The sequence below is a fragment of the Talpa occidentalis genome, unplaced genomic scaffold (genome assembly GCF_014898055.3).
Source record: "Talpa occidentalis isolate TD23 unplaced genomic scaffold, MPIMG_talOcc4v2.1 talOcc4.10, whole genome shotgun sequence".
Taxonomy (NCBI): domain Eukaryota; kingdom Metazoa; phylum Chordata; class Mammalia; order Eulipotyphla; family Talpidae; genus Talpa; species Talpa occidentalis.
Genome location: NW_023600993.1, coordinates 7064258 through 7087981, shown reverse-complemented (window position 1 = coordinate 7087981; position 23724 = coordinate 7064258). Strand labels below are relative to the sequence as shown.

Sequence of the window (23724 nt, the reverse complement as noted above, 5' to 3'; positions counted from 1 at the left end):
GATCATAGTGGAGTGTCCCGGCTCTTCTCAGAGATGGGCTGCTTCAGTGCAGAGTAAATGTCATCCTCACTTTCTCAGGCTAAATAGTTAACAGAAAATAAGTGTTTTCCTTCAATGAACAAAAGAGTTTCGTTTGCTTTTGGCAGCCTGGGAAAAGGTTGAGTTAAATTTGAAGATGCCAGGCATGCATAACAAATAAGAATTTGGGTTAGAGCCATTTGAAATATTTCTCACACACAAGAAAAAGCTACTTGTTTTGAGTGTATTTCTTCCAAAGACTTAGCAGTTTCCTGAATTGTAAAGCAGTATCCACATATCTTAGTGCTAAGTTCTGTCTCCAGATCAGCAAAACAGGTCCCTGAGATACAGCTCAGTGGGATGATCCAGCTTTATGCAACATAATCCATTTTCACATTTTACCCAAAGTCTTGATAGAAAATTTGGTCCATAGCTTAATTTTACCACGAGTTTTTGAGTTGGTGTTATAAATTATACATATTTTCTACGAGAGAGAAATGATTAAACAAAGTAGTTTCTTTATAACTTTGATTCTAAAGATGAATGTACATAAATATTGCTTGCTATTTTTAGCAGTTGTTTACATTAGACTATCGCTATATTAAGCAATTTTTACTCTGAAGTTTGTTTATTAAAGTACTCTCATGCCTTATGGCTAATAATTTAAACGCCAACTTTGTGAACAGATTTGTGCCTTTGCTCTGTACTTTCTTTTTCTGTTTGTTCTCTATCTTGCATTTTAAAACCCTGGTACATCTCTATTTGTCCTGAGGTTACAAAAGGTCAGTTTACTTATCTGTGTTTTATTAAGAGTGTTAGGTCAAGTGGGGGTAGTCAAAAGGAGAGAATTCAGAGAAGAGGCCTAAAAAGATAGGGAATAGACAGATAGTAAACAAAAATTGACTCCTTTTTCGTCACTATCGACAGTTCAAAGGGAAGAGGAAAACATAAAACATAATTTAAAGTTTTTTTTAAAGATTTATTTATTTGTGCATATAAGAGCTGGGGTGCTGCCAGAGGTACGGGGGTGAGAGGATTCACCAGAGACAGAGTGGGGAACAGAACAGGCAGATTGACTGAAATACACTGCTGAGGGGAGCAGCAGGCGAGACAGGAGAGGTCTGCTGCGCCATGTGGGTCAGCTCCCTGGCTGGAGATTGAACTCGTTCTGCAGTGGCTGCAGATTGCTTCATAGGTTGTATCTTAACCCCTTGCGCCACCAGGGAGGTCCCAATTTAAACAGTTTTAATTAACTTTATTTTCTCCATTGTGTTCATGAGAGAAAGTTTGCTAAATACCTGAGTAAATGATTGTAGATTAAACTTTTTCCTTGCTTCTCTAACCAAGTCTCTGTCTTAATTTACTCAAATTATTTAATGACTCTGATGAAGTAAAGTACTCTCATTGAAACTATGATCACAATACTCAGAAATTAAATACTTGTCTTAGCATCTGGAATTCTTAATATGAATATCTGGATACATCAACCTGCTGTAGATTGGGGTTCATATGTGAACTCCTTCCATGACATTACTGCATGCTTAGTGAAGAGTTCATGCTAAACTACATAGTGTACACTTGAAAGAAGACTCAAAGGAAAAATACATCTGACTCTAAGAAATGAGTCAGATTTAGTTTTTTAATTAAAACCCCATTCTGTGTATATTGAATTTATACCTATATTTTAATAATATTATAATATTCCCAGATGTTGCCATCTCTAAAGGTGCTTGACTCCCTTTTTCCTTTCTTAGTAACCCTTCAACACCATACATGTGTCTGTTTAGGTTAAAGTCATATAGGTAATGCAAACATTCTGGACAATTCCTCGACAGTATTGATACCACCTGAGCTTTCTATGCAGATGCTCAGAATTTATAGTAGCAGTTTGAAACATACATGTGTGATCACTTGGTCATACATAGATGCTATACCTTTTGAACAAGCACCATTTACTTTGAGCTGCTACTATGTTAAAAGGTAAACTTTCGAACAATGAAATAAAATTCTCATATCTAAATCTTCAGACTACTACTGCTTAACCTAAATCTTATTCTATAGCTCTGCCACAAAAGGTTAGCTCCCATAGGGACAATGGAAAGGTTTGCCCACATTATTTTATAATTGTAGAATTTCTTTATAATTACTTCCATTCAAGGGAAGTAGTTAGAGTTGTGATTTGAATGGTAAATAAGAAGTAATCACACTGAGGCAAATTGAGACTGTTCCAAGTTGCAGAGTTCCCCTATTCCCAGTGCTCAAAATGTCTTCCTTCTCTTCTTTAAAATTAGTGAGTTGTGTAAGTGTATTATATCCCTTAAGATTGTCAGGAACCCTGACTTAGAGCTTAAAAACATGTGTAATAGATTATTTTAATTCATATCAGAAATTATTAAATAACAGCTCCAGTATATCCTACCTGGAACAGAGGGGTGGTATAAACCCATCATTTAGTCATCGAAAAAGCAATCATTGAGAGTCTGTTAGGTATTAGACTTATTTTCTGCCCTCATGTAGACTTACATTCTAGCTGGTGAAGATGAAAAAAATATAGTAAATCTAATAAGTAAACCATAGTTAGCCTGGGATGGGCTATAAAAACAGTATACCTGTCTTTTTTTAAAAAAAATACTTTGGAGAGGGCCTCCCCTGGTGGCGCAGCGGTTGAGTGCTGGTCTGCTAAGCTGCCCGCAGCTTCTGCAGCGCCGATTCGATCCCCGGCCACCAGCGAGGGTCCCACATGGCACGCAGACCTCTTCTGCCGCGCCAGCTGCTCCCCTCAGCAGTGTACTTTGGTCCTTCTGCCTCTTCTGCTCCCGCTCTGGCTCTGGTGAATTCGCTCACCCTCCTGCGCTTCTGACTGTACCCAGTGCTTGTATAAATAAATAAATAAGTCTTTAAAAAAATAAAATGAAATACTTTGGAGAATAATCCAGAATTATTTCAGACAAATGGGAAAACTCGAGCTGTATAAACTGAAGAGACATATGACTAGAATGTCATTTAATTTTCATTTGCTCTTAATGAAGTATAGTGGCTGCTTGAGGATAAGTAGAAACTACAAACCTCTTAGATTCTTGGATAGGAGAAAGTATGTTCATTAGAAACCTAATGAGGAAAGGTTTTCAGAGAATCATTTCTAGAAGTGATGAAGCCTATTTCAAGTGATGTCCTCTCTCCCAGTGTTTCCTTATGCATATAGGTTATTTGAAAAATCTAGGCATGTTCTAATTATGCCCTAATTGCAAGTTCAGGAAAGAAATTCTCAAAGAGGCCCCAAGAAGCTCACAAAAAACGGAATATATATGGTCAGATTACATACCAAATGATAGTCAAGCTTACCCATAATTAAAGGAATATAATTGAGAATTAAAATGAGATCATATTTTACTGATCAGATTATTCAAAATACAAAAGTTTGATAATTAAAGCTAACACAGTCATTCGCCTACACTACTGGTAGTTGTATAAATTGCTGTAATCTTCCTAGAGGGCAATTTGGTAATCTATCAAAGTATAAAATGTGTACATTCTGATATTGCTAGGAATATACATTATCAATATACCCACAAAAGTTCCCTGATATCTAGGATATGTATGGAGAGGGGAGGGGTATTTGTATGTATATTACAGTATTTTTTGTAAATTAAAAATGGGAAGAATGTGTTTTGATGCCCAGTTGAAGTTTAACAACCTCAAATATCTTTGACATGCCCCTTACCCTTCTCCCCAAGTGGTGAAGCCTTATTGAGTAACTGGACCCCATATTGTCCTTTTTTATCATCATAAGGTGGATTCACAGGATTTTTTTTTTTTTTTTTTTTTTTAGTTTTCTAGAAATTCTCTTTATTCTATTAATGGCTGTAAATGAGGTGTTCAGAATGAAGGATGAAATACTCCAAGATGATTCTCACTAAAGAACTATTAAGAACAGAATCAGCTGCAGAATGAAACTATTAATTTTAGAAAACAAATCTTCAAGAAGTAAAAGCTGCGTGAATTAGTATGTGAGAATGAAGTAGGAGAGTAAGTAGTATAGAGGAAGTTTACCATAACTTTGTATCTTCAGATAATTCTTTCAATTTCTACAAGTTCCATTTGCATTTTGAAGAACAGAATTGCCAGATTCCAAAATTTGGGAGCATGGCGGAGGAAGATGGAACATCTATTACTTCTTCCTAAACTAATGCTGCTTTTACATTCTACATTTATCATACATATTTTATCAAGTATAGGTTATTTTATAAAACATTTCAAATTCTGTCTGTTGATTTTATGTTTTTCCCAGGACAAGCTATGGTAAACTGCTTGCATCATTTGACTCACTTATTCTCTGCTGAATTAATTATATACTAGATTACCTCTGAGTTTTGGAGTTGGATAAAGAAAGAATAGAACCAAGTGCAGGATATCCAGGTGGCAGCTGCTCAGTCCTCTAACAGTGAACGAGGTCAAAGTAACTACACTCAGTTCATTACTCTTTTGAGGTGTGAAAGCAGGGTTAGAATAAGGCAAAAATCTTATTTGTTTTCACAACCAAGTGGTTGTGGTTCCAACTGATCAGAGTGAACATTTTCACCTTGGAGGCGAGGACTTAGATTGCATTGCCACCAGAGCCTCAGTTCTCTCTAAAAAGAAGAATATTAGCTGGAGACTGAGGCTCAAGAGACCAGTTTATAGTCCTGGCCCTGTCACAACTAGAAGGGACTTGGGGAATTCAGTTAACATGCCAGAGCTTTTTTTTTTTTTTAAAGATTTATTTTATTTATGCATACAAGGACTGGGGTACCGGTACGGCCAGAGATTGGAGGGGCAGGGTGAGAGGATTCATCAGAGACAGAGTGGGGAACAGAACAGGCAGACTGACTGAAACACACTGCTGAGGAGAGCAGCGGGGAGACAGGAGAGGTCTGCCATGCCATGTGGGTAGCTCCCTGGCCGGGAATTGAACTTGTGCTGCAGTGGGTGTGGATAGCTTCATAGGTTGCGTCTTAACCCCTTGCACCACCAGGGAGGCCCCAGAGCTTTTTATTTTTATTTGTAAAATAAGAGTGCTTCACAAAATGTTTAGATGCTTAGATTTTAGGAGGGGCAGATGAGTATACTACAGATGAATATACATGTATCGTTTGGTTTAAATTTTTTTTAAATAATTTAATAATTTTCTATGACTCAGAAATGCACAGACTCAGGTCCCAAACTTTGCATGTATTCTCTCTAGTCTGTTACTGGATTTAAAAAAATAATTTTGTATCTAATTATTCTTAAATTACAAACTACCTATAGAAGGTAAATGAGGGATGTTACTTAAACTAGAACTACAAATAATATAGGAAAATCTGGATTTAGGGTGATTGTTTTCAAAAACATTCATTCTAGAATTCTTTTAAACAGCCATTTTTTTACACTTATTTATTTATTTATTTATTTAAATTTTATTTTTATATTCCCCATACAATTGCAACCCCCTTATTTTGACCCCAATCCCTCCTTTCCCCACCCCCACCCCCCCATAGAGTGTCTCTGGTTCATAGTTTTTTGTTGATTTTGATTTTCACTTTCTTATAGTTATTCATTTTCCTGGTCCCTTATTTAAGTTTTCTAGATTCCTGTTATGAGTGAGACCATCCGGTATTTTTCTTTTTCTTTTTGGCTTATTTCGCTGAGCATGATCCCTTCCAGCGCCATCCATGTTGCTGCAAATGGCATGTGTTTATCTTTTTTGAATGCTGAGTAATATTCCATGGTATATATGTACCACATCTTCTTGATCCAGTCATCTATTTTTGGGCATTTGGGTTGTTTCCAAAGCTTAGCTATTGTAAACAGTGCTGCTATAAACATAGGGGTGCAGGTGCTCTTTGGAATGGATGTTTCTGTGTCCTTTGGGTAAATACCTAGGAGTGGAATTGCTGGATCCTATGGAAGCTCTATGTTTAGTAGGTCCAGAAATCTCCACACAGCTCTCCATAGTGGTTGGACCAGTTTGCACTCCCACCAACAGTGCAGGAGAGTTCCTTTTTCTCCACCTCCTCGCCAACATTTGTTGTTGCTAGTTTTTTTAATATGTGCCATTCTCACTGGTGTAAGATGGTATCTCATGGTAGTTTTGATTTGCATTTCCCTGATTACAAGTGATGTTGAACATTTTTTCATATGCCTGTTGGCCATTTGCATTTCCTCTTCAGAGAAGTTTCTTTTCAGCTCTTCTGCCCATTTTTTTACTGGATTATTTTCTTTGTTGTTGTTGAGTCTCATCAGCTCTTTGCAGAATTTTGTGATCAGTCCTTTATCATTAGTGTTGTGTGCAAAAATGTTCTCCCAGTTGGTGGGGTTTCTCTTTGTTTTTGTTATTGTCTCTTTTGCTGTGCAGAAGCTCTTTAATTTGATATAGTCCCAGCTTAAACAGCCATTTTTAAGTTCAATGTGGTAAGTGATAAACATTTCATATATAAACCTTTAATTTGCATATTATTTTGCCAAAAAAAAAATCTGTCATAAGTGAGAGTTGCCTGCCTTAATTTATCACGTGAAACTAATGTCTATGGCCTACCAGTTAATAAATTGGAATTTGAAATTAGTAAAAAAATGTACAGTGAAATGGGTGTTACCATATGGTGTGTGTCCTTTTAGTGTTTGTGTAAACAGTAAGAGTCCTAAGATAAAACTGGACTGCTTAAATTTAGTTTTTCTATTAATGTTAAAATTCATTGTGGAAAGATATTTTCTAGGTACTATTAATTTTCTGAAAATAGATAAATTTCTACTCTCCTTGGTATTATTACTACTAAAGCCCAGTAGTTAGGAGTACATAGTAAGTAATTTATTTTTTTTTAAATCCTAATTACTAAAGTATTAGACAAATTTTCTAAATTTAAGTTATCCCAAACTGCACTTGTTTCCTTTTTTTTTTTTTTTAAAGATTTATTTATTTATGCATATAAGAACTGGACTGTAAGCCATAAGTGGGGAGGGAGGTGTAAGAGGATTCACCAGAGAGAGTGGGGAGCAGAACAGGCAGATCTACTAAAATGCACTGCTGAGGGGAGCAGCTGGCGAGGCAGGAGAGGTCTGCTGCGTCATATGGGTAGTTCCCTAGCCAGCTGGGGATTAAACTCAGACGTGCTGCAGTGGCTACAGAGAGCTTCATAGTGCTCCTTGGCCAGCCAGGGATGGAACTCATGCTGCAGTGGCTGGCAATAGCTTGATAGAGCTGTGTCTTTAACCCCTGCACGACCAGGGAGGCCCTTGTTTCCTTTTTTAATAGAATTATTATACTACTAGATGAGAGGTGCTCTGAAGACAAAGGGTATCTGGATTTCAGCAGTGCATTTAACAGAGTTTTTCATGATATCTTTGGTGATAATTGTAACTGCTGATCCATAACACAGTAAGTAAATGAGTGAGTGTAAAGAGGACTGAATCAGATAAATATCAGCCTAAAAACAGTCTCTGATGGTTTGCTATAGGATATTCACTGTTCCAGTCAGCCTCTTCATTAGTTCCTTGGTTAAAGGCATTCCCATATTTAATCAGAGTTGCAGATGTCAAGCAAAGAGTAAAAATTTGGGGTGGTAGCATTGGAATCCAGTGGTACCCTCAGATGAAAAGCAGAGGCCCTTCCATTATGTTACTCAGGAAAGGGCAATACCATTTTCAGTTCAAGAGAAAGCTAACACTAGGAAAGAACTAAAGGAACTAAATTAAATGCTGTGACTAGGTCCTCTGGCAAATCTCTCCACTCTTAACAAAACGATGTAGATGCTGCATCAAGAGGAGTCTTTGCGTAGTGAAATCTTATTTAACATAACATAAACCAATCAAAGATATTATTACACTGTGATACATTTTAAGAGTTAGGATCATTTTAAGAGTCTGAATCATTCTTTGAAATTAAAATTCTAGGAAGGAAGCATTACTAATATTACTCTAATTAGGATATTACATCAGAAACATTATTGTTAATGTAATAATAACACAAAACACCCTGAGAGAAAAACAGTTCCCAGTAGTTGAAAAGAATAGATGAAATGCCTAGCAGTATCTCCTATTAATGTTGTTTACAAAGAGAGACTAAAAGAATATTTGTTATTAATTAATAATGAACAAATGTCTTATTAATGTTGTCCCCTTATTATATAAGAGAAATTTATTGGGAATTTTTACTTGGATTTTTCCCTTACAATCCCCTAGATATTATAATGAATTATAATGACCTACAAATTCTGTAATACCTTATCAAGCCTTAACAGTCATCTCAATTTTAACTTTAAAATGTTTTGCAAATTAATTTTTATCAGATTGTAAGGAGCAATAGGAACAATTTTGTCGGAACATATTCGTGGAAAGATGGAAAATATTTCTTGTTGATGTCAGGAACAAACTAGAAGCAGCTTTATTGATTTACTGAAAAATGACTTAAAAACAAGTTTTCCATATTTATTGCTTCTTAGTCTTATATGAGAAATTTTTCTCCTAATGTTTTCAATGATCTTTCCCCTCAGACTTTTCTAGTAAATTTTACTTAAGCATGGGGTAGACTATTTTTTAAGGCCTTTGCGACTAATTTGAAATTCCGTGAATTTTTTTTATTGTAACTCATTTTATGGGGTTGTAGAAACTGAGATAAATCTCATTCCTTATTTAAAATTAATTCATAATTAAACACATTATTATGGAGAATATACACTTTCTATTGGACCTTTGGAAATCCTCAGAACATCTTGATCCTTTGTGAACCTCAGACTGCAGAGGTATTCCTCAGGGTAGAGTGTATGTCTCATGACATCAAAATTATTTATTATACCATTTCCTCTTATGAAATAAAATTTTATAGAATTTTGCAGTTGCATTGCAGTCAGTCCTTGGGGTTACTGGCCCTTCCTGAGTGAGGGCTTATACCAAGCCATGTCTCCATCAGGGCTTTGTGGTCTTTGCAGTTGTGAAACACTCCTTGAGGCACCTTCCAGTCCATTAGGTAGTAGGTGACATTGTCATGCATGATTCCTTTTAGATAGGCAGAATCTAAATGAGCAATCTTTACTACTTATTAAGACTTCTTAAATGAAGTATCTCAGATAGCAAGACAAGTAATTAGGTTAATTTCTAAAGAAGGTCAATGCCTGTATTCTTCCTTCCTAAAAACCTCTTAATTCTGATGTTGGCTTTGGCACTAAGCATGAATTTCTGTTCTTTTTTCTGAACTGATTGGTCCTAAGCAGTAAATAAAGTGCTTGTATTTGGATGTTCATATGACCCTCCTAATTGCAAAAGAATTTGAACTCCTTTCCAGTTCCTTGCTTTGTCATATTTCTACTCCCCCCCCCCATTGACTGCTTAGGGGGTTGCTTTTACATAAAGATTGTTATCAAATCAAACAAAACCTACCCCAGTGGGACCTTAATGCCTTTAGAGACTTTCTGGCTGAACTGGTTTCCATGCAGAGGAGGGCAGGAGAAGAGACTCCGTGAGGAATATGCAGCCAGTTCATGGGACATATTTTTACTTTTCTTTTCTCTGCAGTCTAGGACTCCAGATAGTAATTGATTCATTAGATTTACTATTTTGCCTACTCTACTTCTTCCATCTTTTGCCACTTGGGAAAAACTTATGATTTCAGTCATCGGGCATCAGCATCAAGAAAGTTAAGTCTACAGAAATAAAGCAATTTCCATGGTGTTTGGACATTTTCATGGTGTTTGGACATTTTTCTCAGTGGATCCTTCATGAATAAAATATAGTATAGGGTAAAAGAGAAGGAAGGAGAACATTAGGCATTTTGTGTAAAAGATATGTTATTCATGATGTCTGGCAACTGAGATAGGCTTTAACAATATAGGAAAACATCTGGGATTAGCCTTAGTTTTTAATAAGGAACATCTTTTGTCTGGGATTTGCTTTTAGATAATTGGGAATGGGGAGTAGAACAGCTCAGACCATGAGTTAATAATTGAAACTAGATAAAGAGTGCATAGGATTCATTATCCTCTCTGATTTTATATGTTTGAAATGTTGCATAATAGATTTTTTTTTAATATTTATTTATTTATACAAGCACTGGGTACAGTCAGAAGTGCGGGAGGGTGAGAGAATTCACCAGAGCCAGAGTGGGGAGCAGAACAGGCAGACTGAGGATACACTGCTGAGGGGAGCAGCAGGGAGGCAGGAGAGTGGTGGGGGATCAAACCGGTGCTGCAGAGGCTGCAGGCAGCTTCGCAACCCAGCGCTCAACCGCTGCGCCACAGAGGAGACCCTGCATAATAGATTTTTTTAAAAGATTTATTTATTTATGCATACAAGAACTGGGATGCAGGCCAGAGGTGCAGAGGGTGAGAGGACTCACCAGAGACAGGGTGGGGAACAGAACAGGCAGACTGACTGAAACACACTGCTGAGGGGAGCAGTGGGCAAGACACAGGAGAGGTCTGCTGCACCATGTGGGTAGCTCCCTGGCCAGCTAGGGATCCAATTCATGCTCAGAGGCTGCAGATTGCTTCACAGTGCTGTGCTTAGCTCCTTGCACCGACAGGGAGGCCCAGATTTTTCTTTTTTTTTTTAAGGAAACCCCTTGTATCACCACACAAAATAACCCTGATACATCTCTAGGTGATATTTTAGTTAAGGAACTTAATTTCTTGATCTGGGTCTTACTTGACTTTGCTACCGAAACGCTGGTTTAACCCTTAGCGTCTTCTTTATTGTCAAATTCTTTATTGTTGGGCCTCCCCGATGGCGCAGCGGTTGAGTGCTGGGCAGCCTCTACAGCACCAGTTTGATCCCCGGCCGCCGGTGAGGGTCCCACATGGCGCACAGATCTTTCCTGCCGTGCCCACTGCTCCCCTCAGCAGTATACTTCATCAGTCTGCCTGTTCTGCTCCCCGGTCTGGCTCTGGTGAATTCTCTCACCCTCCTGTGCTTCTGACTGTACCCAGTGCTTGTATAATAAATAAATAAATCTTTAAAAAAAAATTCTTTATTGTCAAGTTGATTTCTCAGATTAAAATATATATGCTGATTGACATGCTGTAACTTTGATCTAAAGCAAGGATTGGCAGATTTTTTTAAGGACCAGGTAATGTTCTCCCAGAAAAACTGGCCATATGGTCTGGCATACAGGGTTCTTGGTTTAGAGTCCCACACTTACAGGTGCTGAGGAACATAAAATTACTTCCTGGCAAGCCTTAGCATATGTTAGAGACTTGAAGATGAGATTAATTCACCTGAATTCAGAAGCACTGCAGGTGAAATCTAGTTTCTTAGGCATGGTTTCCTAACATTGGGATTATAAATAATGGAGGTATTTAAAAATCCAATTTAAGATCTTTATGAAAACTTCCACACACAAGTTAATTTTGCGGACTTAGGGTTGCTTGAAACTGTATAATTCTAGACTAGCCAAGAATTTAAGGATATCTGTAATGATTAATTAGCACTCTTGCTACACCTGTACAAATATTGGTCAAACTTAATGAGACCAACCATTTTGTAATCAAGAATAATCTTATAGGTTTCTTTGAGACATTTAGAATCTAAATTTAAAAGAAATTATTTATGATCACTTGAGGGTGGAGAATTGTCAGCAAAAATCATTGAAGACTAAAATAGTAAAAGCTTTTAAATGCCCTATCAAAGGAATGCCTAGTGTTATCTATTGCATACTTTGGATTATCTGATAGCATTAAGGTCTTCAATTTGGTTATTCTGCAATTTTGTAGAGATGGAAATTACCTCATGAGCAGTGTTGGCTGTGCAATAAACCAGTTTCATCTGATAGAAAATATAAATTTCCTCTAAGTCCAATCCCAAGAGTGGGATTGCTGGGTCATGTGATAGTCCCAATTTTTAATTGTTTTTTTTTTAAGATTTATTTTATTTATTTATGCATACAAGAGCTAGGGTGTAGGCCAGAGGTGTGGGGGTGGGGAGGGGGCAGTGAGAGGATCCACCAGAGACAGAGTGGGGAGCAGAACCGGTGGATTGACAGAAATATGAAATACTGAGGGGAGCAGTAGGTGAGGCAGGAGAGGTCTGCCGCATCATGTGAGTTAGCTCCCTGGCTGGGGAATAGAACTCACGCTGCAGAGGCTGTGTGTGGATAGCTTTATAGTGCTGTGCTTGACCCCTTTAGCCACCAAGGAGGCCCTATATCTCCCTTATTAAAAGCAGTTTTATTTTTTAATGATTAAAAACATAATTCCAACATAATGCTATCTAGACAAATTACACATACTCATGTTTTGGATGAGGCATTAATCAGTAAGCCTTTAAGAAAGCAAGTTCATCAAAATTGCTTGAATTTTGACAAAACTTGAACATATTTCATGGCTCCTTTTCAGATCCCATAAATGTAAACCAAGACAAATCAAATTCATTTTCTCATATTTGTCCTTTCAAATTTTGAGACAACTGCCACTTTACTTTGACACAAAAATGCCCTTTTTCCTCACAAAACAAAACAACTTACACTTTGTATTTCTCTGTCACTACTGTACCAAGCATAGTTCCAACCATCTATATCAATGATAATTTATCTTTCAAAGAGAAAATTGGGTGGAGGGAGTAGCTAATAAGAACTATCAAACACAAGCCTTTTGTTTTAGCAGACTTGTAAGGTTCATGAAAGTACATACCAAATTTTCTACAGCAACACTCATCTCTTTTTATATCTTAAAGTGGCAGAATGAACCCATTTATTAACATGACCCTATGTATTAGAACCACTCTAGTAGCATATGCAAATAAGCAAAAGTCTATCAACTTAAAATTCTACTTAGTAATAACATTTAACATTCTGTTTTACTTAGAAGTGGTCTAGATATCCAAGAATTATTATTAGCTCTACTTAACATTGGTCCAAGATTTTAAATTAAAATAAACCTTAGAGATATTTTACCTGGCACAATTGCTGTTGATACAGAAAATTTGTCAGCATTATGATTCAATTTAGATGACCACAAATCTTCATTTTAAAAGATATCAAACATAGGATAAGTATAGTAATAAACCTGTAAGTTTATAGTAAATCTGTAAGTTTAGGAAATTCAGATTAACTTCTAGGTGAGAAACAAACCCAAGTAGATTAAACTAAATGCAGTATTTATTATACTTAGCTTTGACATACCTAGTCTTGATTTGCAAATACTTACCTCAGTTACTTAAATTTAGATTTTTTAAAAGTTTCTGAGGTAGTTTCTGTAAGGACTTTTTCTTTGTCTCGCATATTTGAAATATTACAAGTTTACTTCATTTTCTAGAAATTTTAACAATATTTGATAAGTGCTCTTAGTTCTGTAAAACTAATAGAGACCAGAACTCATTAATGTAATAGATATTATAATTAATTAGCATCTTTTAAAACTAAAAAAAAAAAGTTTCACACTTATAAAAAAGGTCAAGTTCGTTCTGAAGTGCAGACACAGATACATAGAAAGCTAAGGGGCGTTAGTTCACAACCTCCGCCAAGGGTCCAAAAGTAAACACAAAAGAATACAAAATTTGACCAGTTCAGATTGCAGAGAGTTATTTTCCTTTATAATATACACAGCATTCGTAATTGATTTTAACTCAATATATGCAAATGGACCAAAAACGAAGTCTTAACACACTGAATTCTCTTTTGTCTTCTCATACAACAATAAGTAGTTGGCTGTCTGTCTTCTCCAGAGGTCTCCAAAGGGTCAAACCATAAAAATCAAATTATCAATCTGTACTGCTGTTAATGAGGAGTAACATCAACTGTGCATAAACCAGAAACAAAAGCAAAAGCAGCAAGAGCAAAAATAATTGAGAGAACCAGAAAGTCAGCAAAATAATAGTTCTGTTGCACTTGGAATTTACTTCAGGAGCCAAGAAAATATGTACCCAGGCTAAAGCAGCCAATGAGGTATAGATAACTTTGGTAGTGCCAGTAAATGCATTGACATCTCAATGGAATTTCAAAAACTATGTAAGGGTATGTTTTCAAAAGGTGAAATCATGACTGATACATGCTTAAAATGTTTCTCAGACGTAAGTTTTGCCTTAGCCTCAGGCAATAATACTTCAGGGCTACTGTCTTCCATATGGTGGTACATCTAAAGACATACTAGTGATCTCAGTGGCAAAAGAAGAGAATAAAAGAATCTTTCATTAGTAATAAAATGTTTTGACCTAGAGTGACATGCACACATTCTTTCTTTCACAGCCCATTCATTGGTCAGAACTAGTCACATGGCTCTGCTTAAGTGCAAAAGTGACTTGGAATGTTATCTTCTGTATGTGTCTAAGACAGTAAGAACTACTAGAAATATCTGGAGTACTAGTAATTGTACTTAGAATTGCAACAGACATTAATCTTTCAAAATTTCAACTTTAAATAGTGTACCTAGCCAGAGTAGAAGACACAGTCCCCAACATTCAGCTTTATAGTTGTGAAAATGGAAACTTAACTAGCTTTTATTTTAAGCTGAACACAATCTAGTAGTTCACTGAGTGTTTACAAGTCCACATCAAATTTATTTAATAAAAGAATACTTTCAGTGATACTTGAGAGAAGGATGAAGGAAAATATAGATTCTGTTATAGATTCCTTCAAACTGAAATTACAAAAACTGTTGATTTTAAATAACAACAAAAAAAAAGTGTGCCTATTAAAAAAGAAAAGAAAACCTGAAGGGATAGAAACCATGGTCATAATAGTGTTTGGCTTAGTTTTCTTTGAGTGGCGAGATTACAAATGTTTTTTGCTTTCTTTCATGTCTTCTTATACATTCAAAGTTTTCTATAATGAACATGATTACCTTAGAAGATACATTAGAAATGCCAGTAAACAATTAAGCAGACATTGGCTAGTGTTGATACTAGATGTAGAGGATGAGGTTTTTTCCTGGTTTTGTGGAAACAAATATTTATTAAAACCTAGCAACCTAGGGGCCTCCCTGGTGGCTTAGGGGTTAAGTCTCAGCACTATGAAGCTGTTGGTAACCACTGCAGCATGAGTTCAATCCCCACCTGGGGAGCTGACCCACATGGCGCTGCAGACCTCTCCTGTCTCGCCTGCTGATTCCCTCGGCAGTGTATTTCAGTAGATCCACCTGTTCTGCTCCCCACTCTGTCTCTGGTAAATCCTTTCACTGCCCCCTTCCCCCCGCACCTCTGGCCTACACCCCAGCTCTTGTGTGCATAAATAAATAAAAATAAATATTTAAAATTTTTTTTTAAAAACCTAGCAACCTAATTTTTAAGTAAAGACAAAACTTGTATCAAGTCTTAAAATTGTTTATTAATTTGATCTGGAGAGTCAAGGTCATCAGCCCCCTCCTCTCTAAAGATAGAAGAAGCATTTCTGAAACCATGGTTTCAACCCAGAATTTTCTTCATATTGATTTAAGGAGCTTTAGGTACCATTCAGAGAGCTTCATCTGATTTAAATGAAAGTACTGCATGAAGCTGGTGAATGCTGATGGAAAGACCTTCTTGGACCTCTGAGTACTTTACTGGCTTGAGCTTCCAGCCTCATGCTTAAATTACCCACAGTGTGAGGCTCATAGAAAAGATGATACTATGCTATTTATTAAGTTGTCTTCATGTCTGATTCCTTCCTATGGATTAACCTCAGACATGTTACTGGATATTGTACATTGTACGTGCTGCACTGTATTTTATCATTAAATGGTATTCTCAGAAACCAAGTATGTGCTGCAGTGGCAGACTACGGCATGGATTTACAGCAGGCATTAAAAAAATTCTTCCTGAGTGCATTCCCCAAAACTGCTTTTACAAATGAAGAAATAAAACTCAGATCTGATGACTTGCCTAAATCCTAAAGTGACATTCAGGGCAGGAACAGTCTCTTTAAGATGTTAGTTCTTTCTTGTGGATATTAAGTAATACAGGGACTGAGCCTGGACTTATGATTGTGATGTTTTAGTGTGTTACTTAGATGCAGAGAGTTCTGGTGCTTTTTGTTCAGAAGTATAAATACTCTTTTGTCCATAATGAATAAGAATTTAAGTCCTCCTGCTAATTTTCTTTTCCTTGCTCAATTTTCTTTTCCTTGCTCAATTTTCACTTCAGTGATTTTTGTGTACCTAAAATGAAAAATAAGAGAAGAATACTAATTTTGGAAAGCATGGGAGCCTGTTCTGACAATCTTTTAGAACTTTATAGAAACAGGGGTAGTTTGTTTTTAGTTTGTATTATTGGATCAAGCTATTTAAACAGTGTTAATTGTTTACAATGTTTTTATTCTTCAAGTTGTTCTCTAAACCTTGTCTGGTTTTACATGAGAAGACGAATATGAATGGTGAATGCCCTGTATCTTTAAATTTGAACAGTTTGATGCTTTTTGTCTTTTATAAAAGATGCTCACAGCTCAAGAAGAGAGGCAGATACTGTCTGTGATCTCCATTCTCAGAGTCAAACTATCATTTGCATTAGCAGCACTAGCAAACTGTGCACACACTCACACACACACACACACACACACACACACACACGGATGCTTGTTTGGCAGAAGCTTTCTGTTTATTCAGCACAGAGTGCTCCCAGACTCCCAGATGTAGAAAGCTCTAAGAGTTGATGCAGGAGACAGAACCGGAACTGTGTACAGGCTGAGGTGGGCACTGCGGAGGATTGGTTATGCAGGGATGTTGATGTGGTGTGGCTGTACCTGTCTTTTCTGTGAAAAGGGCTTCTCTGAGGCTGTGAAGGTGAGAAGCCCAGGGATCTACTAGAAGCTTCATTTCGCCTGGCTCTTTGGTGGGGGAGTACATTCCCAGTGGCAGCTGTCCTCATTTACAGCATTATTCTCGGAAACCAAGTGTGTGCAGCGGTGAGAGACGATGCCACAGCCCCTCTGCAGTTTGGGAGCGGGGACAAATGGAAAGAGCTTATAGCCCAAAGAGGTTATGATTTGTTTCACGATCCAAAGCTTGCTCTGGCAATGCACAAATGAAGGATGAGCTTTATGGCACGCAAAATCAGCAGACTGCCTGACAGGGGGTTTTGGTAAGATAAATGTGTTATGTTTTTGTTTTTTTTCTTGTCTCTCCCTCCCCTTATTTATTCTTTTCTGTGTCAACTACATAGAGTTGCCTCTTTACAATAACTGAAACATTTTGCAGAATCATATTTGAAGGGAAGGGGGGTGACTAGGAGAGCCAGAAAGAAAAACGTAATTTCTGGTCATTGACTTGTGACCTTCAGAGATAATCATCACGTTTTCTCAGATACCCATGAACAGGCAGAAGCTAGGACTCTCCAGAGCAAAACTGCTGACTAACAATTAGATATCCTTTCCCTTCTTTGAACAGCCATAATTTAGCCCTTTTTGTACAGCTTTCCCTATAGTCTGAAGTAGAGGAGGAAGAAAAATAAAGCCTTCTGCTCTTACAGAGTTGTTGCCTCTGGAACAGTAATAGGCCGAGAGCATAAGTATGGAGGTGGAGGAGGGCAGGATGAGGAGTCTGCTATTTTCATAGCTGTGCGTTGGTGGGTGTTTGTCTCGGGTTCATTATCATTGCTGTTCAATATCAAGAGGTTGTTAGTGCTGTGTCTCTTTGCTTGTATTGTGATTTTATCCCTTTAATGTTCTCGTCTGTGCATTTTTTTCTTTGCCAGGTCCAACCCTGTCGTGAAATCTTTTTTATCTTACTGTTAATATATATTAGCCTTTAACAGAGAAAATACAGTTGTAGAGAGTTGTCCTGAAATATTTTTAAACCCCAAGGAGGATATAAAACATTTTTTATTTACAATCTAAGTTTTACTTCTAGTACTTTTGGAATCTTGATTTTAGGATCTCTAATAAGCATTTTAATACAAGTTGAAAATGTTGCTTTAGATCTATATAATCCTACCAGAAACGCCATACTCTAATCTGCTTTAGGTTGGATCCTGTTTGTTACGATTTCCTAAACATAAAGGTTTATTATTCCTCATCCTAACTTAGACCAGTATTACTAGCAGGGTTCGTGACTGTTTGAGATTTTGTTCTTGGGCCCCTCTTCTCACCAGTAGGGAGAGCCAAGTTTCTTTGCTACTTAGAGTGGGCCCAGAAGAGATCCATTGACACCTGACTTTTTGCTGACTCATGGGTTATGTAAGCCCTGTAAATACGCTCTTCGTGTACTCCACTAGATGACTGGGCAGGTGGCCCCTTCTGACTTATTCATCAGCATCCTTCTTCTTTCTTAAGCCTTTTTGGTAAGTCTCATCCTTTCACCAGATGAATTCTAAGAAAAACTGAATAGACAAATCCTTTCTCTTTTTTCTTTTTCTTTCTTTCTTTTTTTTTTTTAGATTTTTTTTTTTAATTTATGCATGCAAGAACTGGGGTGTCGGCCCGAGGTGTGGGGTTAGGGAGGAGGTGAGAGGATTCACCAGAGATAGTGGGGAGCAAAACAGGCAGATCTGCTGAAATAAACTGCTGAGGGGAGCAGCGAGTAAGACAAGAGAGGTCTGCTGAGCCATATGGGTTGGTTCCCTGGCCGGGATGGAACTCATGCTGCAGTGGCTGGTGATAGCTTGGTAGCACTGAGACTTTAACCCCTGCAGCACCAGGGTGACCCCAGATTTACCCTGTTCTTTATTTTCATCTTGATTATGATAAAATTCCAAATTCTTTTGACACAAGAAACCTATAATTATAAGACTTTTCCTCTCTTATGGTCTGGTTAAAGAAACAATTTCTTCTTCAACTTTTGATGGCTCAGTTCAAGTGCCCCTCTTCGTAGAATTCTGTTAATTCTAGAGTACGTTTCACTCCCTTACCTTATTTCATTTCTCACAGAACTCTGTTTTTGTTTTTTGGGTAGCACTTTACACAGTTACATTATTTGGTTACTGGTTTTTCTTTCCGTCTCTACCACTTTTGCCAACTTTATTTTGCCTGGCCAGGAGTTGAAGAAAGGAAAGTAATCAGTACTAGAAGTGCAGAGGTCCTATCGTGAGAAGAAACAGAATGAGCAGAAGGGTTTGAAAAAGGCTAGTGTGACTGGCGTGGTACGTGTGCTGTGAAACTCAGCTTGAGGAAAGATCCAGGGCCTAATCATGTAGGACTGATTTCATAGACCACGTTCAGATTTGTGTTCCTTAAGAGTTGTGGGAGGTTCCTAAGAGAATTTAAGCACTGGGTGACAGGGGAGTTTTAAAAAATTTTCTAATTTTACTAAGAGCCTGAGTGAGTACAAGTAGATCAGTCATGGTAAGTGATCCAGGAGAAAGATAGATTTTGTCCTAAGATAGTGGGAGTAGAGGTGAATAGAAATAGATGGAAGAGTTGTTGGAAATTTGGAAAGGAAAATAGACAGGATTTGGTGTGAACTGGAATACAGGTGGAGGGAGAAGATAACCAAGATGAGTCCTGGACTTTGGTTTGGTTTGGTTTTGGCTTGTGTAACCTGATGGGTAGTGATGCTTTTCCTGAGATACAGAATGCCATCTGAAGACCAGGGTTAGAGGGGGATCATGATGTCTAGTTTTAGAAATGTAGATTTTCATATGCTCTAGTTGCCTTTTGACTACTTGAATCCAAAGCAGATTATACTACTCTGACCATCGGGAAGTTTTCAGTGATGCTTTTGGAATAAAGTCCAAAACTGTGCTCGGTCCTAGCACGGGAGCACATCTCCTACCACCAGCTCCTCCTCTCCCATACGCCCAGTTACCTTGCAGATTGCGCCTCTTCAGGTGCCTTTGCGCACACTGAGCTGTCAACCTCAGGTTCCTTCCTTAGCTCTTTTTTTTTTTTAAAGATTTATTTATTTATGCATACAAGAGCTAGGGTACAAGCCAGATGTGCAGGGAGTGAGAGGATTCACCAGAGACAGAGTGGGGAACAAAACAGGCAGATCTGTTGAAATACACTGCTGAGGGGAGCAGCGGGTGAGACAGGAGAGGTCTGCTGCACCGTGTGTGTTGCTCCCTGGCCGGGGATCAAACACAAGCTGCAATGGCTGCAGATAGCTTCATAGTGCTGAGACTTAACCCCTTGCGCCACCAGGGAGGCCCTCCTTAGCTCATTTAATCGAAAACGTTTTCCTTCAAGACTCATTTAATTCTTAACCTCTTCCCAGAAGCTTTCTTGTTCCCTTTCCCGTCCTGCACTCAAGAAGTACATTGTCTTCCTATCTATTATGTCATTACTCAGTCAGACCTGAATTTTAGTTAATCATTTCCTTGTTTCAGCAACTAGGTCATATGTTCCATGAGAGTGGAGATTCCACCTTTAACTTAGTGCTTTATGTTAGGAAAACAAAGAATAATTGCAAAATGGTTTAAACAGTAGAAGCCTCAGTTTTTTCTACAGCCTGATTGCTCAGTGTAGCACTATGATATCCTTCCACCATCGACCTGCCCCCAATTTTCATTTTTACCCTGTAGATACCTAGATACAGAGTAAAAATGTTCTTCCTTTCATATGCAAAATTCCTGAACTGGTTGTTTTCATCATATACATTTGGACCTTTACTTCATTTGTAATTTATTAGAAAAACTGATCTCTCCATGCCACAGCACAGCAAACTAAGTGTCACTGAGGAATGCACATGAGAGAATTGCTTAGCTGAATTGTGTTCACCATGAACAGGGGAGGGTCGTTTTTAGGGAGACAGTAGAAATAGCTGAAAATTGTTCTCATGATTAAGATAGACTTTCTACACAAAGTGCTTGTAGACTGTGGGTTTCATATGTTTAGGAATGAGAGGTGTGGGGGAGTTAGCAAAGGCAAGTCTCGAGGAGATGATGACACAAAATTCAAACCGAGAGCTGTGTAACTACTAAAGCGTGACTCTTCCCTCGGTTTTACTTCCTCAACACAATCTGCCTGGCAGTCAGAGCACTTTCATGTTTATTAGTGGTTAGGTAGGAGGTAGATTTTGGTTTCTTAGGGTTAGGTTTGTGTATCTCTAGGGGTTATAATTTGTATTAGATGTGAGGGTTTGTCTCCCCGAAACCAAGCACTCTGTTTCATTCACCCCACCGATATGCTTGAATTGAACCACAGACTCAGATTATGTTTTAAAAATATGGTCACTGTATCACTGAGAGAAATTTTTTTTAAAGATTTATTTATTTATGCATACAAGAACTGGAGTACAGGCTAGAGGTGCGGGAGGTGAGAGGATTTAGCAGAGACAGAGTTGGAAGCAGACAGGTAGATTTACTGAAATACACTGCTGAGGGGAGCAGTGGGCGAGACAGGAGAGATCTGTTGTACCTGCACCATGTGGGTCAGCTCCCTGGCCGGGGATGAAACTCATGCTGCAGTGGCTGTCAATAGCCTGATAACACTGTGTCTCTAATCGCTGCACCACAAGGGATCCCTGGGAAATGAATTTTTAATAATTAGAGAAAGTACAAACAAGGCAGTGGAATCTGCTAGTTACAGCAACAGCTGGGTACGAATTGCCTTCTCACCATATTCCTAAGCGTTGTAGCTTACTTACTGCCTAGCTTATCATAACTATTCAGAATAGGGCCTCCCCTGGTGGCGCAGGGGGTTGAGCGCCACTCTGTAAAGCTGTCTGCAGCCTCTGCAGCCGACCGGCAAGTGTCCCACATGGCGCGGCGGACCTCTCCTTTCTCACCTGCTGCTCCCCTCTGCAGTGTATTTTGTCAGTCTGCCTGTCCTGTACCCCGCTCTATCTCTGGTGAATCCTCTCACCCTCCCATGCATCTGGCCTGTACCCTGGTTCTTGTGTAAATGAATAAATAATTTTTTTTAAAAAGATCTATTTATTTATTTATACAAGCACTGGGTACAGTTAGAAGCGCGGGAGGGTAAGAGAATTCACCAGAGCCAGAGCGGGGAGCAGAACAGGCAGACTGACGAAATACACTGCTGAGGGGAGCAGTGGGCTGCAGGAGAGGTCTGCGCGCCATGTGGGACCCTCACCCAGCAGCTGGGGATCGAACTGGCGCTGCAGAAGCTGAGGGCAGCTTTGCAACCCAGCATTCAACCACTGCGCCACCCGGGAGACCCCAGAATAAATAAATCTTTTTAAAAAAATAAATAAATATTCAAAATATATTTAAGTGACACGCTTTGGGCCCTAGCTCTTTTCTATACATAAGTTCTAACCTCATCCATGAGTAGCTGGAACTTGCTACTCTGGTGGGTATGACAAGACATGAAGGCCCTTTAGGATGTGGTCAGAGGTGAGTAGGTGATGGTGCTGTGGGTATTATCAGGTTGCATGTACAGTCAGTTCATCTATAATTGAGGCATATTAGTGTCTTCTTTATAGGGTGTGGTATGACTTGGGAGAGTAGTTAGCTAAGTGCTAGCCACATATACTAGACCAGCTATCAAGTGACAAGACCAACCATCAAGAAAAGGGACAGTGGGACCTCCCCAGTGGCACAGCGGTTGAGCGCTGGGTTGCAAAGCTGCCTGCAGCTTCTGCAGCACCGGTTAGATCCCCGGCTGCTCCCCAGCCACTGGAGGAGGGTCCCACATGGCGTGCAGACCTCTCCTGCCGCCCGCTGCTCCCCTCAGCAGTGTACTTAGGTCCTTCTGCCTGTTCTGCTCCCTGCTCTGGCTCTGGTGAATTCTCTCACCCTCCCGAGCTTCTGACTGTACCCAGTGCTTGTATAAATAAATAAACAAATCTTTTAAAAAAAAGAAAAAGAAACTTTATTTAAAAAAAAAAAAGGAACAGTCATAAAGTCACTTCACTGCACTGTTTAATTACATTATTCCTTTGGTTCAGACTCTATATCCTGTTTACGCCTGAAATGTGAAAATTTCATATTTCCTTAGAAAAGGAAATATATTCTGGAATCTTTCAATATTTGAATTTTTTATTATAGCCACTTATATGGTACAAAAATAATAGCCAGTACTAACAGCTTACTCTGTGCCTGGTATTACCAATATCTTGAGTGCTTTTATGTTTATTGACTCATTTCATGCTCATAGCAGTCTTCTGGAGTGGACATTAATATTAACCCCATTTTATTGTTAATGAAAGAATATAGAGGTTAAGTAACTTGACCAAAGTCATGTGGTTAGTAGGTAGCAAAGCCAGATTTGAACCCAAGCAGTTATACCAGAGTCTGTGCTTGCCACCAAGCTAAATCAGCAGCCAGATTTAGTATTACTACTGATTACTGAATGAGTTTTCATGTATGTTTAAGAAAATCTGTCCCTATTTTCCAACACTCCTTCTAAAAGGTTTAAATTTTGCTTTTCAAATTTGGACATAGTCTGGAGTGTGGTGTAGGAATCTAATTTTATGTTGTTATATATGGATAACCTAATATGCCAACACAGCCTGTTGGAAAAAAGAACCCCTTTTTTACTTGGTGCATTCATAATTCACTGCAAAGTCAGTCCATTTCTGTGCTGAGTATTCAAGCCTCCAAGGAGTTTCTTCACAGGGTGGAAAATACTGAGAGTTTTCACAGCCTCCTCCCTGTAATAGTCCAACACATTTCTGCGCACTTCCTCTCTGCCCTCTTTCTCTTTTTCCCTCATCCTCTCTCCAGTCCTCCTCTTCCCATTTTGCCCTATCTTCTCGCTCTCCTCTCCTTCGTTGTTTAAGGAGAGTGCCAGCCAGAATTGGGAGGAGTTGCTGAGTAATGCAGTGATTCATGGCTTCAGGTGTTAAGCTACATTCCTGCTACAGCTGTGGGTTAGTTTTCCTTGGAGACTAAGGACAGTGGTTCTGTCAGCTGTGCTCTGCAGGCATGTTGGTGATTCTGAGTGGGCGCCATGCACAAGAA

General features: G+C 38.5%; 1 protein-coding gene across 14 annotated transcripts in view; it reads left to right on the top strand.

Annotated features, from left to right (window-relative positions):
* Positions 1 to 23724, top strand: part of TMCC1 (transmembrane and coiled-coil domain family 1) — a 131624-nt gene that overhangs the window by 87899 nt on the left and 20001 nt on the right. The window contains exon 1 of one of the 14 annotated variants that reach the window (XM_037523356.2): positions 16545 to 16706. The exons of the other annotated variants lie outside the window; for them this stretch is intronic. Within the exon in view, the coding sequence (XP_037379253.1) occupies positions 16644 to 16706 (63 nt within the window). The 5' untranslated portion in view covers positions 16545 to 16643. Of the gene's footprint in view, positions 1 to 16544; positions 16707 to 23724 lie in introns of those variants that run through there. 14 annotated transcript variants of the gene reach the window in all.